Source organism: Mustela erminea, chromosome 18 (assembly GCF_009829155.1).
Source record: "Mustela erminea isolate mMusErm1 chromosome 18, mMusErm1.Pri, whole genome shotgun sequence".
NCBI classification, from domain to species: domain Eukaryota; kingdom Metazoa; phylum Chordata; class Mammalia; order Carnivora; family Mustelidae; genus Mustela; species Mustela erminea.
This window is the reverse complement of record NC_045631.1, coordinates 15,251,581-15,269,452: the sequence shown is the minus strand read 5'-3', so window position 1 is coordinate 15,269,452 and position 17,872 is coordinate 15,251,581. Positions and strand designations below refer to the sequence as shown.

At 40.9% G+C, this 17,872-nt stretch overlaps 1 protein-coding gene and 1 long non-coding RNA gene across 2 annotated transcripts; one reads left to right on the top strand and one right to left on the bottom strand.

Moving 5' to 3' along the window:
- Nucleotides 1-5,730: 5,730 nt before the first annotated feature.
- On the bottom strand, nt 5,731-8,764 carry LOC116578311. The gene is made up of 2 exons (XR_004280811.1): nt 8,641-8,764; nt 5,731-6,060 (listed from the first exon to the last, which is right to left on the bottom strand). It is a non-coding gene; the product is annotated as an uncharacterized LOC116578311 (long non-coding RNA).
- Nucleotides 8,765-16,860: 8,096 nt separating this feature from the next.
- Nucleotides 16,861-17,872, top strand: LOC116577787 (olfactory receptor 1D2). Its single transcript, XM_032321471.1, has one exon. It carries the CDS (start codon nt 16,879-16,881, stop codon nt 17,839-17,841), a length of 963 nt encoding a protein of 320 aa, XP_032177362.1. The 5' UTR covers nt 16,861-16,878; the 3' UTR covers nt 17,842-17,872.

Sequence of the window (17,872 nt, the reverse complement as noted above, 5' to 3'; positions counted from 1 at the left end):
AGCTCCATGAAATCTGTGCCCTCCTTAATACCCACCACCTGGCTCCCCCAACCTCCCGCCCCTTCCAACCCCTTCAAAAACCTCAGGTTGGTTTTCAGACTACATAGTCTCTCATGGTACACCTCTCCTTCCAATTTCCGTCAACTCCCTTCTCCTCTCCATCGCCCCATGTCCTCCATGTTATTTGTTATGCTCCTCAAATAAGTGAAACCATACGATAATTGGCTTTCTCTGCTTGACTTATTTCACTCAGCATAATCTTTTCCAGTCCCATCCATGTTGCTACAAAAGTTGGGTATTCATCCTTTCTGATGGAGGCATAATACTCCATAGTGTATATGGACCACATCTTCCTTATCCATTCGTCAATTGAAGTGCATCTTGGTTCTTTCCACAGTTTGACAACTGTGGCCATTGCTGCTATAATCATTGGGGTACAGATGGCCCTTCTTTTCACGACATCTGTGTCTTTGGGATAAATACCCAGTACTGCAATGGCAGGGGCATAGCGCAGCTCTATTTTTAATTCCTTGAGGAATCTCCACACTGTTCTCCAAAGTGGCTGCACCAACTTGCATTCCCACCAACAGTGGAAGAGGGTTCCCCTTTCTCCACATCCTCTCCAACACACATTGTTTCCTGTCTTGCTAATTTTGGCCATTCTAACTGGTGTAAGGTGGCATCTCAATGTGGTTTTAATTTGAATCTCCCTGATGGCTAGTGATGATGACCATTTTTTCATGTGTCTGATAGCCATTTGTATGTCTTCATTGGAGAAGTGTCTGTTTATATCTTCTGCCCATTTTTTGATATGATTCTCTGTTTTGTGTGTGTTGAGTTTGAGAAATTCTTTATAGATCCTGGATATTGACCTTTTGTCTGTACTGTCATTTGCAAATATCTTCTCCCATTCCGTGGGTTACTTCATTGTTTTGTTGACTGTTTCCTTTGTTGTGTAGAAGCTTTTGATCTTGATTAAGTCCCAAAAGTTCATTTTAGCCTTTGTTTCCTTTGCCTTTGGAGACATATCTTGAAAGAAGTTGCTGTGGCTGATATCGAAGAGGTTACTGCCTATGTTCTCCTGTAGGATTCTGATGGATTCCTGTCTCACGTTGAGGTCTTTTATCCATTTTGAGTTTATCTTTGTGTATAGTGTAAGAGAATGGTCAAGTTTCATTCTTCTACATATAGCTGTCCAATTTTCCCAGCACCATTTATTGAAGAGACTGTATTTTTCCCACTGTATATTTTTTCCTGTTTTGTCGAAGATTAATTGACCATACAGTTGAGGGTCCATATCTGGGCTCTCTACTCTGTTCCACTGGTCTATGTGTCTGTTTTTATGCCAGTACTATGCTGTCTTGGTGATCGCAGCTTTGTAGTAAAGCTTGAAATCAGGTAACATCATGCCACCAGTTTTATTTTTGTTTTTCAACATTTCCTTAGCAATTCAGGGTCTCTTCTGATTCCATACAAATTTTAGGATTGTTTACTCCAGCTCTTTGGAAAATACCGGTGGAAATCTGATCAGGATGGCATTAAAAGTATAGATTGATCTAGGCAGGATAGATATTTTAACAATGTTTATTCTTCCGATCCAAGAGCATGGAATAGTCTTCCATCTTTTTGTGTCTTCTTCAATTTAATTCATGAGTGTTCTGTAGTTCCTCAAGTACAGATCCTTTACCTCTTTGGTTAGGTTTATTCCCAGGTATCTTATGGTTCTTGGTGCTATAGTAAATGGAATTGATTCTCTAATTTTCCTTTCTGTATTATCGATGTTAGTGTATAAGAAAGCCACTGATTTCTGTACATTGACTTTGTATCCTGCCACGTTACTGAATTGCTGTATGAGTTCTAGTAGTTTGGGGGTAGAGTCTTTTGAGTTTTCCATATAAAGAATCATGTCATCTGCGAAGAGAGAGAGTTTGACTTCTTCATTGCCAATTTGGATACTTTTTATTTCTCTTTGTTGTCTGATTGCTGTTGCTAGGACTTCTAATACTATGTTGAACAAGAGTGGTGAGAGTGGCATCCTTGTCATGTTCCTGATCTCAACGGGAAGGCTGTGAGCTTTTTCCCATTGAAGATGATATTGGCTGTGGGTCTTTCATAGATAGATTTGATGAAGTTCAGGAATGTTCCCTCTATCCCTATACCTTGAAGCGTTTTAATCAGGAACAGATGCTGGATTTTGTCAAATGCTTTTTCTGCATCAATTGAGAGGACCATGTGGTTCTTCTCTCTTCTCATATTGATTTGTTGTATCACATTGATTGATTTGCGAATGTTGAACCATCCTTGTAGCCCAGGGATGAATCCCACCTGGTCATGGTGGATAATCTTTTTAATGTGCTGTTGGATCCTGTTTGCTAGGATCTTGTTGAGAATCTTGGCATCCATATTCATCAGTGATATTGGTCTGAAATTCTCCTTTTTGGTGGGTTCTTTGCCTGGTTTGGGGATCAGGGTAATGCTGGCTTCAATATAAGAGTCTGGAAGTTTTCCTTCTGCTTCAATTTTTTGAAACAGCTTCAGGAGAATAGGTGTTATTTCTTCTTTGAAAGTTTGGTAGAATTCCCCAGGGAGTCCGTCAGGTCCTGGGCTCTTGTTTTTGGGGAAGTTTTTGATCATTGCTTCAATCTCGTTACTAGATATCAGTCTATTCAGGTTGTCAGTTTCTTCCTGGTTCAATTTTGGGAGTTTATAATTTTCCAGGAATGCATCCCTTTCATCTAGGTTGCTTAGCTTATTGGCATATAACTGTTGATAATAACTTCTGATGATTGTTTCTACTTCCTTGTTGTTAGTTGTGATCTCTCCCTTTTCATTCATAATTTTATGAATTTGGGCTTTCTCTTTTTTCTTTTGGATTAGTGTGGCCAATGGTTTATCGATCTTATTGATTCTTTCAAAAAAACCAGCTTCTAGTTTCATTGATACGTTCTACTGTATCTCTGGTTTCCGCCTCATTGATCTCAGCTCCACTCTTGATGATTTCCCTTCTTATGTGTGGAGTTGGTTTGATTTGTTGTTGGTTCTCCAGCTCTTTAAGGTGTAGAGACAGCTGGTTTATTCCGGATTTTTCAGTTTTTTTGAGGGAGGCTTGGGTGGCTATGTATTTCCCCCTGAGGACCGCCTTTGCTGTATCCCATAGGTTTTGGACCGAAGTGTCTTCATTCTCATTGGTTTCCATGAATTGTTTCAGTTCTTCTTTGACCTCCTGGTTGAGCCAAGCATTCTTAAACAAGGTGGTCTTTAGCTTCTAGGTGTTTGAGTTCCTTTGGAACTTTTCCTTGTGATTGAGTTCCAGTTTCAAAGCATTGTGATCTGAGAATATGCAGGTAATCATCTCAGTCTTTTGATATCGGTTGAGTCCTGATTTGTGACCCAGTATGTGGTCTATTCTGGAGAAGGTTCCATGTGCACTTGCGAAGAATGAGTATTCTGTTGTTTTAGGGTGGAATGTTCTGTATATATCCATGAGGTCCATCTGGTCCAATGTGTCATTCAATGCTCTTGTCTCTTTATTGATTTTCTGTCAATGATCTGTCTATTACTGAGAGTGGCATGTTAAGATCTCCCACTATTAATGTATTCATATCAATATGACCCTTTATCTTGATTAATAGTTTTCTTATGTAATTGGTTGCTCCCATATTGGGGGCATAGATATTTACAATTGTTAGATCATCTTGGTGGATAGTCCCTTTATGAATGATGTAGTGTCCTTCTGTATCTCTGATTACAGTCTTTAGTTTAAAATCTAATTTATCTGATATGAGAATCGCTACCCTGGCCTTCTTTTGAGGCTCATTGGCATGAAAGATGCTTCTCCATCCCTTCACTTTCAGTCTGGGTGTATCCTTAGGTTCGAAATGGGTCCTGTCATTTTATCCAATCTGGAACCTTGTGTCATTTTATGGGCGCATTTAGGCCATTCACATTGAGAGTGATTATTGAGAGATACGTTTTTATTGACATCGTGTTACCTTTGAAGTCTTTCTTTCTCTAGATGGTCTCTATATGTCTGTTTGATGATATTTTTAGGATTTTTCCCTTTTATAGAACCCTCCTTAATATTTCCTGCTGTGTTGGTTTTCTGGTCGCATAGTCTTTTAAGCCTTGCCGGTCTTGGAAACTTTTTATCTCTCCATCCATTTTGAATGTCAGTCTTGCTGGATAAAGTATTCTTGGCTGCATGTTCTTCTCATTTAATGCCCTGAATATATCTTGCCAGCCCTTTCTGGCTTGCCAGGTTTCTGTGGTCAGGTCTGATGTTATTCCGATGGGCTTTCCTCTGTATGTAAGGAGCTTCTTTGTCCTAGCTGCCTTCAAGAGGGCCTGCCTACAATTCTAATTCTTCATTCTTTCTATTAGGTGTCTCAAGGACTTTTGAGAATCTATAATGTTGGGGGGAGACCATCCTGCCTCTAGTACATGAACACTGGTTCCATTCATGAGATTGGGGAAATTTTCATGGAGATCTTGTTCCACTATATCTTCTAGACTTCTTTCTTTCTCCTGCCCTTCAGGGATTTCAATAATTCTGAAGTTGGAATGTTTCATGGCATCATTTATTTCCCTGATTCTGTTTTCATGGTTTCTAAGCTGTTTGTTCCAGGCTTCCTCCTGAGCCTTTCTCTCTATCTGTCCTCCAGATCACTAATTATATCTTCTGTCTCAGTTACCCTAGCTTTGAGAAAACTTAGATTAGATTGGAACTCATTGAGAGCATTGTGAACATTATCCCTGGTGGCTTTCAGTTCTGCCCTAACATTGTGAACATCATCCCTGGTGGCTTTTAGTTCTGTCCTAATCAATTCCTTTTGTCATCCATGGCTTTCTCCAACCTAGGTATTGCCTGGATAATTGTTAGCCTAAATTCCCTTTCCGACATATTATCTATGTTGATAGCCATTAGCTCTGTTACAGAAGGCCCATCCTCTGTATTTTTCTTCTGTTGGGCATTCCTCCTCCTAGTCATTTTGGTGAGAGATGGCTGAATGGATGTAGCTGTATATATCGACCATGGTGCAGTCAAGGGGCACCCTGGAACACTTCTGAGCAATCAGGAGTCCCCACCCAAACAAAAGAAAAAAGAAAAGAAAAAGAAAAAAAGAGAAAAGAGAGAGAGAGACAGGAAAAAAAGAAAAATAAAAGAGAAGGCTCAGCCCAAATGGGCCCCAAGGTAAGATTTATGATGTATACAAACAAAAACAGACAAAAAGACTGCCCACTGGCATCCTCTGCCCCCATAGAGATCCAGACGTGTATAATTCTGATCTCAGGCTGATTTAATGGGTGATTGGAGTTCTTTGGTAGGTAATCAGCTCACCTTAGCGTACAGGTTGAAACGGCGCCTCGTCCGACTTCCCCGCCATCTTGTCTCTCTGGAATGAATGATTCTTACCCAAAGAAGGCCAATATCTTGGTCCAGTGGGAAACAGACATAAGCAAACATCACCTCTAATCCCATCACCCAGAGATGACTGCTTGTAACATATTGGTATATTTACTTCTAATATTTTTTGTGTGCATGTAGAAAGAGTTTTCCTTTTGTCATCTTATTGCATAAGAAATTTCCCTTGCCCATAAACATGCTGCATAATATTTCACCTGTTATAGGTGGCATCATAGGCTTAAGCATTTCCTAACTGATGGGCATTTAAGCTGTTTTTATTTTAAAAAGTATAAATAATATTGTGATGGATTTTTTTTATAAAGTTGATTTCATTTTGGATGATTTATTAGGACATGTATCCATAGCAGTAGAATTATAAGGTCAAATTATATGTCCCTATGGCTCGAGGTATCTTCTATATTTATGCCATATCAAATCCATGCCACCATCTAAGAGGTCTTATACCTAAACATCTTCTTGCCTGTCGGGGTCACGCCCCCAAGATGGCGCCAGTCGCGCCCCTAAGATGGCGCCGGAGCAGTACGGACAGCCTAAAAAACATCTGCCCTGGCCACATGTAACCTCGTGCTCGTCACATGAGCACCGTATGCCACCACTGCCTATGAGCCCCAGATACCTCCTGTTCATGTGAACACCTCTGTGATTGGCTGTTATGCCCTATATAAGGCAAGGAAACTTCCCCGCAAGGGGAGGAAAAAGATCGACCAGGGAATAAACAAGAGCTTGTGCATCAACCTGTGTGTGTGTTGGTGTTGCGTCATCTCTGCAGGCAGGGAGGGCACGACATTTGGTGCTGGCACCCGGGAACTGTGAGTATATTTAAAAATAGCAAAGATACAGTGAAGGTAGAAATTATGATACTGGTTGAGATATGTTCTGATTTACTGATAATATTAAGGTATATTTAACTTTTTAATTTTATGTGCATTGATCTCACATTGAACAGTTTTGTCAGAGTGAAATACAATGTTTCCATTTTGTTTACTTGATTTTTAGAAGTGGTAGTTCTAACAGGAAGATTTCATGGAATAGAAGTTGTGCAGCTTTTTAAACTTAGCATTTTAGGGAGAAGGTGAGAGAAGGCAATACATGAGTACCTTTTCCCCCTCATCATATTGCACGTTCGTCCCTAGGACGACCACAAAGGAGAGGTTAGAAGTTTGCTGAAGAGCAACCACAAAGGGATTGCACGTTCGTCACTAGGACGACCACAAAGGAAAGGTTAGAAGTTTGCTGAAGAGCAACCACAAAGGGACAGCAGCTGTATGTTCGCGGATCGCGACTGTAAAGGTGTTAGAAGTTTGCTGAAGAGCAACCACAAAGGGACAGCAGCTGTATGTTCGCGGATCGCGACTGTAAAGGTAAAGATAATGGGGTCAGAAATTTCTAGACTCCGAATGGAGAGCCCCTTGCAGGCCCTTTTGAAAGCTAACGGAACCCCTCTTGAGAGTTATTTAAGAAGTTGTTTTTCAGGAGGTGGGAATTTTAGTAGTGAACCTGCGTCATCTCTGTGAAACCTTAAGATGATGAAATAGAACCTTTCTTTGTTCCTATTTCTTTAGTTATCACTGTCTTATCTAACACTTTGAACCAGTTAACTTAGTCGGAGCATGGTGCTAATGTGGCTAAGGATGGGAGTTCAATCCTTTTATAGGTCCCTTAACTTTACACACTTACACAGAACTCTTCATAGCTACAGATTGCCACTTCTTGTAGGTATATATCTTGCAATTCAGCTCTTAGTCACAGGGAAGGTGAGGAGTATAGCTTAGCATAAGCCTTTCATCTCAAATGGAAAGACAGCTTAAATAATTGGTATATGTGATACTATAGACTTTTAATCTAATATTAAAATTAAACATAATAATGTAATATCTAAAATATGTGTCACTATAATTTTCTCTGGGTAAGACCATTTTCTAAATAGTATCTTTTAAAAATTAAATTTCAATAAATTAAGTTTCAGTAAAAATTAGGTACAAATACAAATAAAACATAGTAAGAAAAGGTGAAATCCTGTTAACACTGAGTTCTTGTGCCTAAGTTTGGGTTTATCAAAGGAAAGTATACTTGGTGCTATACAAGGCAGCAGAGTCTTCAGTTCACATATACTATTCAGTATCACACAACTCCTAATTTCTGTTCTTGGCCTTTGCAGTTTATGTTAGTACCAGTTCATGTTAGTACTTTTCTCAGTTATGAGTTATGATTAGTATTATTTTCAGTACAATTTTTTGGTAAAAGATATTAGATAAGTAAATATTGTTAAACACTTCAGTTGCTCTTAAGCTCCTCACATGCTGTTTAATCAGAAGAGTGTTGATTTGATCTCCAGAAAGAACCAGAGAAAGAGTTTACAAAGTATTTTGGCTGTTGTACTGACCTAGATTAGGATAGTTGCTGTCTGTCATTGCTCATTTGATATTGTGCTGCTAAGCAGTATCCAGAACTGAGGGACTACCCAACATCTCTATGCCTTTTTACCTCTTCTACCATCTTAGGTATTCTGTACTTGACTTTGCTAACCAATCAAAGGGTAGATCTCCTCCAGGAACAAATGAACCTAATGTTGCAAATTCTCTCTACCAGTTGTATCCAGCCCTTATCGGGCATATGCATCACATCTAACTTGTATTCTAATCTCCCATGAGCAGCGAACCTCTCCCGAGAATTATCTCAGATGCTCAACGGCACCTGGTCAGCCAAATTCCACAATCTGACAGCCTCCCTCCGGATGGAGATTCTGCAGATCAGTGCAGTCAACCCTCTCACGGCCTCCCAATTCCTACAAATTATGCAGGCAGTGGTGGCTTTTGGGAAATCCTGGTTTGGGACTATTGCACTCGGCTGAATTGTGCTCTTTGTCCTCCTCCTGGCGCTGCGTTGGATAAGGGCCCTCCAACGCACATTAGCCAGAGACCGGCAGGCTGTACATCAAGCCTTGGTAGCCATAGAGCATGGTAGCTCACCCCAAGTATGGCTTAGCATGCTGGACCGGTAGTCAATGACGGGTAATGAGGACGATAACGGCGTACCAACCTAAGACAGAAGCTGCAGCATGCTCTGCAGTATTTGATGACGGGTAAGGGCACAAGTTGATCGTCCCAACCTAAGACAGGCATGGTCCCTTATCCATACAAATAAATAAAGAAGGGGGAGCTGTCGGGGTCACGCCCCCAAGATGGCGCCGGTCGCACCCCTGTTCACGTGAACACCTCTGTGATTGGCTGTATACTCCCTGTTCATGTGAACACCCTGTGATTGGCTGTTATGCCCTATATAAGGCAAGGGAACTTCCCCGCAAGGGGAGGAAAAAGATCGACCAGGGAATAAACAAGAGCTTGTGCATCGACCTGTGTGTGTGTTGGTGTTGCGTCATCTCTGCAGGCAGGGAGGGCGCGACACTTGCCATCTCCCCTGCCTACCTCTCAGAAATTCAAACTCTTCCCTATGTTAATTCATTATGCTCCTTCCTCAGGTCCTCCAAGTCAGAAATAAGAGATCATCCTTGATTTTACCCTTTCTTATTCTTTTTTCTTTTCTATTTATTTTTTGAGAGAGACAGAGAGACCAAGAGAGAGAGAGAGAGAGCGAGCAAGCAAATTGGGGGTGGGGAGGTTGGGGAAGGACAGGCAGAAGCAGAGAGAGAAGTTCTCTGCTGAGCTGGGAGCCTGATGTGGGGCTTGATCCCAGGAGCCTGGGATCATGACCTGAGCAGAAAGAAAGAGTGGGATGCTCAACCAACTGAGCCACCCAGGTGCCCAGAGTTTATTACCCATTTTTTAATATCTCTAGGGCCCAGTCCACTATTGAGCTTCATGATTTCATCTCCAAAGGTAGCTAGATCATCTCTTTTCCTCTCTCTCCCACTACCATCCCAGTGTAGTCCGGCTCCCCCTACTTGCCTGGGCCACTGCTGTTCCTGTCTGCCTCTAACCTTTTATCCTGGCGCTGAGTTACCCATTCAACCTAAATCCAACCAGCCCACTCTACCAGCTGAAAATGCTTTGCTGACTTCTTGTTGCAGTTAGACTAAAAGCAAGAATGACTCCTTGGCTTCATTTGCTCCTGTGTACCTCCCCACCCCCCAACCTGCGCCACTCATGGATTTGCTGACAGAGCACTGGATTTCTCTCAGTCCTTGAACACATATTTTTGTGCTTTTGCAGATGCTGTTCCCTCTCTCTGGAAAGCTCTTTCCCTGACTCCCTGAGGAGCTGGAACACTCTCAGCCTCTGGTCTTGGCTTGAATGTCTCTCAGGGAGATGTTCCCTGACCAGCCAATGAGAAGGTGCCCATTCCTCCCCCAGTTGGTCCCTATTTCAGATGACTGCTTCCTTGGGACACTCATCGTTGTGATTGCTTTCTTTCCTGGGTGTCTGCTTTTAGAAGATCTCTCCTGTATTGGTCTGTAAGCTCCATGAGGGGAGGTACCTGTGTCCTTCCTGTTCACAATGATTTCCCCAGTACCTAACCCAATACCTGCCATCAATAAATAATACAGGAATAAAGCAAGAAGGAAGGAAGGTAGAATCCCAGGCATGAGTGTAACTGAGGTTGTTTTTGATGAGAGGTGGGGAGGGTGTCCGTGCTGCTTCCAGAAGGGGATCCAGCTTGTAAAGATGGAGTGCAGGGATTTCAGCAGCAGGAGAAAGGCCAATTATACAAACTGACTCCCTGGGGTGGCTGGGTGGAGGCACCGAGATACCTGTGACCACCTCATAGTTTGACCAGCGGAGGCTTTGTTATTCTTAGATTTGAAAAGTGGGGAAACTGAGGCCTAGAACAATTCAATAAATTACCCATGGCCCACTGAGTAGAGGAACCAGATACAATCTGGATCATTCATCCTCTCCTCCAGCAGTGGGTCTGTGTCTCTGTCCCAGATAAGGACTGCAAATGGAGACATTTGTTTTACAACTACCTACTATGAGATTGGAAGCACTTTTCTTGAAATTTGTTTTAAGGTAGTGAGCTCGCCATCAAAGTGGAGATACAAAGACAAGACAAAGTGTTCTCTGGACAGGGATATTAAAATTCCAGTTCCTCTATTTAGAGGGTGTGGAGGGGGGTAGATAGGCTTGTATGAATCTGGAATCCTTTCATCTCTGAGTCAGTGGTGCTAGGAATTTGGTCAGAGAGAAGATAGGCTGAAGGGATCTGTGGCTTGGGACATCCAAATTCATCTTATCCACCTAAAATAGGGAGGGAGGGAGACGACGGGGGAAATAATAAAGTGAGAGAAGAGGGAAGGAGAATCTGGCTTACTCCTTGTAAACAAGACTCATTTCCCAAGATCCTTGTTCACTGGAGTGATTACCCATGTTTGTCAGAAGCAGCTGCCTTGGGATTGCTTCCCTGAGGCCTCCCCAAAATTAACAAATAGGCCTGAAAACAGTTCTGACTCAGCCACTTCCTTTCTGAACCTGGGGCTCAGGCAGCAGCTCTTGGGCCCCCCAGCCTCACGGGGGTGCCCACAGACTTACAGTTTGTCTCCTCTGCTAAGGGATCAAAGATCCAGGTACCAGCTTGCCTGCTTTTCACCTTTACACTGTTCCAGCCCCGAATCCCACAGTCTTACTTAAGATACTTTATGTCCTGACTCTGAATTTTCGTTGAATGGAGGAGAGAAGTGGAGGCAACAGAACAGAGTGAGCTCTAAGACCAGCACAGAGCAGTGAGTAGGGTTTGGACGTCATAGCCTCTCTCTTTCTTCCTCCCTTTTCTGATCTCTTCTCTCCTCCATTTTCTCAGTCACACAAACATACTCACATTCTTTGAAAATTCTTCATATAATCTAACCCTCTAGCATTTTTTTAAAAAAGATTTTATTTATTTATTTGGCAGAGAGAGACACAGCAAAAGAGGGAACACAAGCAGGGGGAGTGGGAGAGGGAGAAGCAAACTCCCCGCTGAGCAGGGAGCCCGATGTGGGGCTTGATCCCAGGACCCTGAGATCATGACCTTAGCTGAAGGCAGATGCTTAACTGAGCCATCCAGGTGCCTCTAACCCTTTAGTATTTAAAGGTAAATAACAATCCCTCCAATCTTTCTGGCACTCTCCAGTTTTCAAAGTGATTTCATGTGCTCTGTTGCACATGATTCTCAAACCAGCAGGAAAGGGTCCCCTGGTGGGATAAGCCTCCTTACAGTCCTGCAAATAGGGAGCAACACAGGAGGTACCAAAGGACACTTTTCCAACATTAAGTTTGGAACACGTTTCCATACCACCCTTATACTCTCTGCCTTCACTGCAGAAGGGTTTGTGTCTCTAAGGGCATCTGACCACACAAGTGTTCAGAACCCATTGAGTCTTACAGACTCAGAATAGCATTACTGCACAGTGAGAATCACCAGGTGACTTCTAAAAAAGACTTTGTCCTCAGTGCAGAGCCACTGAATCATCTTAAAAAGACCTGAACATCTTTTTTTTAAATCTGCGTCACAGGTGATTCTGATGCACACTAAGATGTGGGGAACACTGGCCTTGAGGGCAAGAAAGCAGATGGGCCAATGTTCCTGAACGTGGTCTGGCTTTCCCCAGCCTTGTTACCTGCCTCCGACCCTTGTTCCAGTGGGGAGGAGTACCAGAGGGCCCTGAGTCCAGGCACCAGGCACCCGGATGGCTGGGGAGGGGGCTGAGACACAGCGAGCCCTTGCCATACCTTCCCAGTTCCTCCTCCTCATAGTCACAACACAGGGCCCGGCATCACTAGCTCAAGTCAGGGTAAACCACACATTTTCTAGTTTACTGTGTAAGAGTAAACTAGAATTTTAATTAAGCAGTTATTATAAACATCTTTCCACATACAAATTAGAAAAATTTTAACATCACTTATGGCCTTTCTAATCTCTGATTTAATGGGTTATGCAATTTTTTAGAACAGCTTTATTTTTTATTTAATTTAATTTTTAAAAAGATTTTATTTATTTATTTGACAGAGAGACATCACAAGTAGGCAGAGAGGCAGGCAGAGAGAGGGGAGGAAGCAGGCTCCCTGACGAGCAGAGAGCCTGAAGTGGGACTCCATCCCAGGACCCTGAGATCATGACCTGAGCTGAAGGCAGAGGCTTAACCTACTGAGCCACCCAGGCACCCTAGAACCACTTTATTGAGATTTAAGTCAATACCATTAAAATTGACTCATTTAAAGTATACAACTCAGTGGTTTGAATATACTCACAGAATTGACAACTGTCACAATAATCAAATTTTAGGACATTTTTGTGACTCCCAACAGAAGTCTTGGCCCATTAACAGTCACTTCCATTTTGCCCTTCCCACAGCTCCTGGCAACCACGAGTCGATTTAATGTCTCTATGGATTTGCCTATTCTGTAATTTTTTAAGCTAAGTTTCTTTTAACTATTATTAACAAGGCTCTGATAAACATATATACATTTTTTACATTTTGCCTAATAACATCTTTTCTAAGATAAATTTCTAGAACTAAAAATTGCTTGATCAAAAGCATGTCCTTTTTGTTTGTTTGTTTCCAAAGTCACAAAATGACATTATTGAGTGTACAATTTTCTCCTTTTTGGTCTGTGTGGAAAATACCCAGTAATGTGGAGAAAATATTTTTCAAGAGTAATTGTGTATGTATGTGTTTGTGTAGATGAAAATGTGCTTTAGAGCATACTTCTATGACTTTCAGGAAATATAAAATTAAATTTACAAAAAAATGGGAAAACTGAGTATAAACAGTCTGGTATTTGCGTCAGTGCCCAGCATGATCACAGTGATTTCTCACATAAAAGCAGGAAGTTCCCGGATCTCAAGTATCTTCAGTAACTGCCAGTTTAATTTATGACCCTTGTCTTTCCTTCTTTAAGAGATAATTTTCTCTTGTGATTTAGCTCCAAAAAGTCCATTTTGATATTTCCTTGAGGTATTGAGTTAATTTAAAAATTTCTTTCTCTTGATTTACCTGTAATGAAAGCTGTGAAAATTAAAACATGTTTCACAAATGAGATTGGCAAAGAATGAATGAGCCTAGGACACTGGCAATATGTATGAAAACGAAAAGTATGTGTCTTTTTTACTATAACTAAAAATATGTCCAAACTAAATGTACAAAAGTATTCACTGGTGTATTTTTGTAATGGGGAAAACAAGGAAAAAAATCTAAATATCTATCTGTAGAATATTTATAAAAATGTGTATAATATAATCATAAAATGCAATAGTATGCAACCATTAAAAAGGATGAAAATATTGATTTAGAGAATGTTCTCCAGGATGTTGTTGAGTGAATAAAAATGATTTAGTGAAAAAACAAAACCAAAAGAATTCACCAAATGTTAACAGAATGTGGGGTAGTTTTCACTTTTGTTTACATTTTTCTTGTATTGCTTGAATTTTTCATAATGAATTTTTTGTTGATATTTAATAGATTGCAACATAGTAAAAAGGTAATTTTATTTGGAAAAAATCCATGGAATATCTTTAAAAATTTATATTTAAGTGTAGGGAAGACATTTCAACAAATTTCAAATAGAAGTTAACACTAAGTGAATACAAGTTTAAGACGGAAGTTAACACAGATGCGATGATAAGAAGGAAAGATTGGCTCATACAATAAGAAGATAAGGCCCAATCTTTCTCATAAATAAGAAAAGTATGGTTTAATGTCAGTGAATAGGCACTAAAAAAGCTTCAGATCAAAAATGTCACACCCATATCCGATTATTAAAATACTGTCATAAAATACAAAAAAGATAATTGCTAAATATATATATGTTTAGATACACACACACACACACACACACACACACACACACACACATCCTTTTTTACTTAAAATCCTTTAAGGCTTCCTAATTGCACTTATAGAATAAAGTTTTAAAACCTTAACAAGATTGACTGCTCAGGACCCTGCTGACCTGCATGACCTCACATCTCACCCATACCCTTCTCATTCAACCACACTGGTCCTTATTCATTACATAAACATGGCAAACCTTTCCTCAGGGCCTTTGCACACACATCTCTACCTGCAGAGGACTTTGCTTAGGGCTTCATAAGACTGACTGCTTTTTGTCCTTCATGTCTCAACTAAAAAGACATTGAAATGTAGAAAATGGTGAATTAAATCCAGTCTAGTTATATTCTCTCATTTTTAATTTTCAAAGTTTTCATTCCATGTATGGTAGATTTTCCAAAGGAAAGAAAGACACAATAAGCTGTTTTAATCTTAAATATTTTAAAAATGTTGTTGATCTAATGTTTTCCCCTAAATAGACGGTTATCCCAATACCATTTATTGAATAATGCAACCTTTTATATGCAACCTGTCATTTTAAAGTACTACCCTAATAATCCACTCAGTCCTGCCTGATTTGGCTCTGCTTCTAAAACTCTACTCTTCACTCAAGCACCATTACCACACTGGTTCAGAATCCTTTATAGTTGGTAGACAAAGAGTCCCATTCTTACACTTTTTTGAGAATTTTCCTGGTTTATTTTCATATGAAATTTAGAATAGTCTTTGTTTCCTAAAAATCTTGTTATGATTTTGTCTTCAACTAGGCTAACTGAACTTCGGATTAATTTAGGAGAATATGCACCTTTGCAATATTCCATCTTTCTATTTAGAAATGAGTAAGTCTGTCCACTTATTATTAAATGGAAAAAAGGATAATTGGAAGGTCCTGGCCAATTCTTAATATCTTAATGCTTCGAATATTGTATTGATGATGTGAATAGAATTGTTTCACATTGTATTTTCACCCCATGATTGTTTACATATATTTATTTATAGTAGTATAGGCAATATGTATTGAGTGCACACTAAATGCCAACTCTTTGTGTTAAGCACTTTATTGCTTAAATTTATCTTTGCCACCACTCACTTTTCACAGGAAGAGAGCGAATTTTGAGGAGCTCAGGTCACTGGCCTGAAGTTTCACAGCAACTGGCGGAGTTCAAACACGGATACCAGCATCTAATAGCCCAGTCTGAATCATGGCTTACTGGGAGCATTCTTGGTTTGGGGTCTTCTCCCTTGTGTGACTGACCACTTTACAAAGGTTGCTTTGTATTTCTAATGGCATTTCAGTTGATTGTCATAGGTTCCCCAGATAGAACATCCTATCAGCAAATAATTTTACCTTCTTTCCAATTGTTTTATTCTCTCCCTTTGTCCAACTGTATAATAGCCATTTCTTATAATACATACACTGGTTTTAGATATCCTTTAGGAATCTATTTAATATCATCACATAGAGATCTTTAAACATTTCTCATGTATTATAAGATGATAGAATTTTAAATAAGACATAGACATTATTCCTGTAATATTGAGTATGCCAGATTAGAAATTGCTGGAATGACAGAGTTGCATAAAGATTTTCCATGTTATGTGTTTGTGCCTATTATTAGTTTGTTCTTAACTTAAAATATTATATTTTTAGGGTGCCTGGGTGGCTCAGTGGGTTAAGCCGCTGCCTTCGGCTCAGGTCATGATCTCAGGGTCCTGGGATCGAGTCCCGCATCGGGCTCTCTGCTCAGCAGGGAGCCTGCTTCCTCCTCTCTCTCTCTGCCTGCCTCTCTGCCTACTTGTGATCTCTCTCTGTCAAGTAAATAAATAAAATCTTTAAAAAAAATATTATATTTTTAATTTTTGGAGGAGCCTCCATACTGTTTTCCACAGTGGCTACACCAGTTTAAATTCTCAGAAGGGTTCTCTTTTCTCCACATTCTTGTAAACACTTCTTGTTTCTTTCTTTTTTTTTTTTTTAAAGATTTTATTTATTTATTCGACAGAGAGAGAGATCACAAATAGGCAGAGAGACAGACAGAGAGAGAGATGAGGAGAAGCAGGCTCCCTGCTGATCAGAGAGGCTGATGCCGGACTCCATCCCAGGCCCCTGGGATCATGACCTGAGCCGAAGGCAGAGGCCCAACCCACTGAGCCACCCAGGCGCACCTCTTTCTTTTTTAAAAAAAGATTTATTAATATATTTTAGAGAGAGAGAGAGTACAGCAGGAGGGACAGAGGAAGGGGGAGAAAGGATCTGAAGCCAACTGCACATTGAGAAACAAACAAAAACCAAACAGACCCTTAAATGTAGAGAACAACCTGGTGGTTGCCAGGGGGGATGTGGGTGGGACCTAGATTAAGAAATATCAACTTCCATTTACATAATAAGCCACATATATGAAAAGTACAGCATAGGGAATATAGCCAATAATATTGTAATAATATCATATAGTGACAGATGGTGACTACATATACTGTGGTAAGCATTGCAGAATGCGCAGAATTGCCCAATCACTACTGTACACCTGAAACTAATACAACATTGTATATCAATTATACTTTGATAATAACATTTTTAAATTATAAAATTTAGTCAGGTATTTTAATGCTAGGAAAACAATTAATTTTGCTTACATGAATGTCTATGTTCAATTGAGGACACTTAATAAACAAACATTTATTGGTGCCTATGTTGCAGACAGTTGAGGAAATGGATGGAGTCAACAATAGTGGAGTCTCTGAGTTTCTGCTCCTGGGGATCTCAGACAGTCCTGAGCAGCAGTGGGTCCTGTTCTGGATGTTCCTGTCCATGTACCTGGTCACAGTGGTGGGAAATGTGCTCATCATCCTGGCCATCAGCTTTGATCCCCGCCTGCACACACCCATGTACTTCTTCCTGGCCAACCTCTCCTTCACTGACCTCTTCTTTGTCACCAATACAATCCCCAAGATGCTGGTGAGCCTCCAGTCTCAGAACAAAGCCATCTCCTATGTGGGGTGTCTGACACAGCTCTACTTCCTAGTCTCCTTGGTGGCCCTGGACAACCTTATCCTGGCCACAATGGCATATGACCGTTATGTGGCCATCTGCCGCCCCCTCCACTACACCATGGTCATGAGTCCTGGGCTCTGTATTATGCTCCTCACCTTGTGTTGGGCACTTTCTGTTTTCTATGGCCTCACCCACACCCTCCTCATGACCAGGGTAACATTCTGTGGTTCCCGGAAGATCCACTACATCTTCTGTGAGATGTATGTGCTGCTGAGGCTGGCATGTTCCAATACTGAAGTCAATCACATAGTGCTGATTGCCACAGGCTGCTTTATTTTCCTCACCCCTTTAGGGTTCATGATCATGTCCTATGTCCGAATTGTCAGAGCCATCCTCCAAATACCCTCAGCCACTGGGAAGTACAAAGCCTTCTCCACCTGTGCTTCCCATTTGGCTGTGGTCTCCCTCTTCTATGGGACACTTGGCATGGTATATCTGCAGCCCCTCCAAACCTACTCCATGAAGGACTCAGTAGCCACAGTGATGTATGCTGTGGTGACCCCCATGACGAACCCTTTCATCTACAGCCTGAGGAACAAGGACATGCATGGGGCTCTGAGAAGACTCCTCCTAGGAAAAGTTTTCCAGAGGTTGACTTGAGATATTTTGGGTATCGAAGTGGAGACTGGGA

What these genes read in the sequence shown, in the direction of transcription:
- LOC116577787 (XM_032321471.1), top strand. Translation starts at nt 16,879, where the DNA reads ATGTTGCAGACAGTTGAGGAAATGGATGGAGTCAACAATAGTGGAGTC.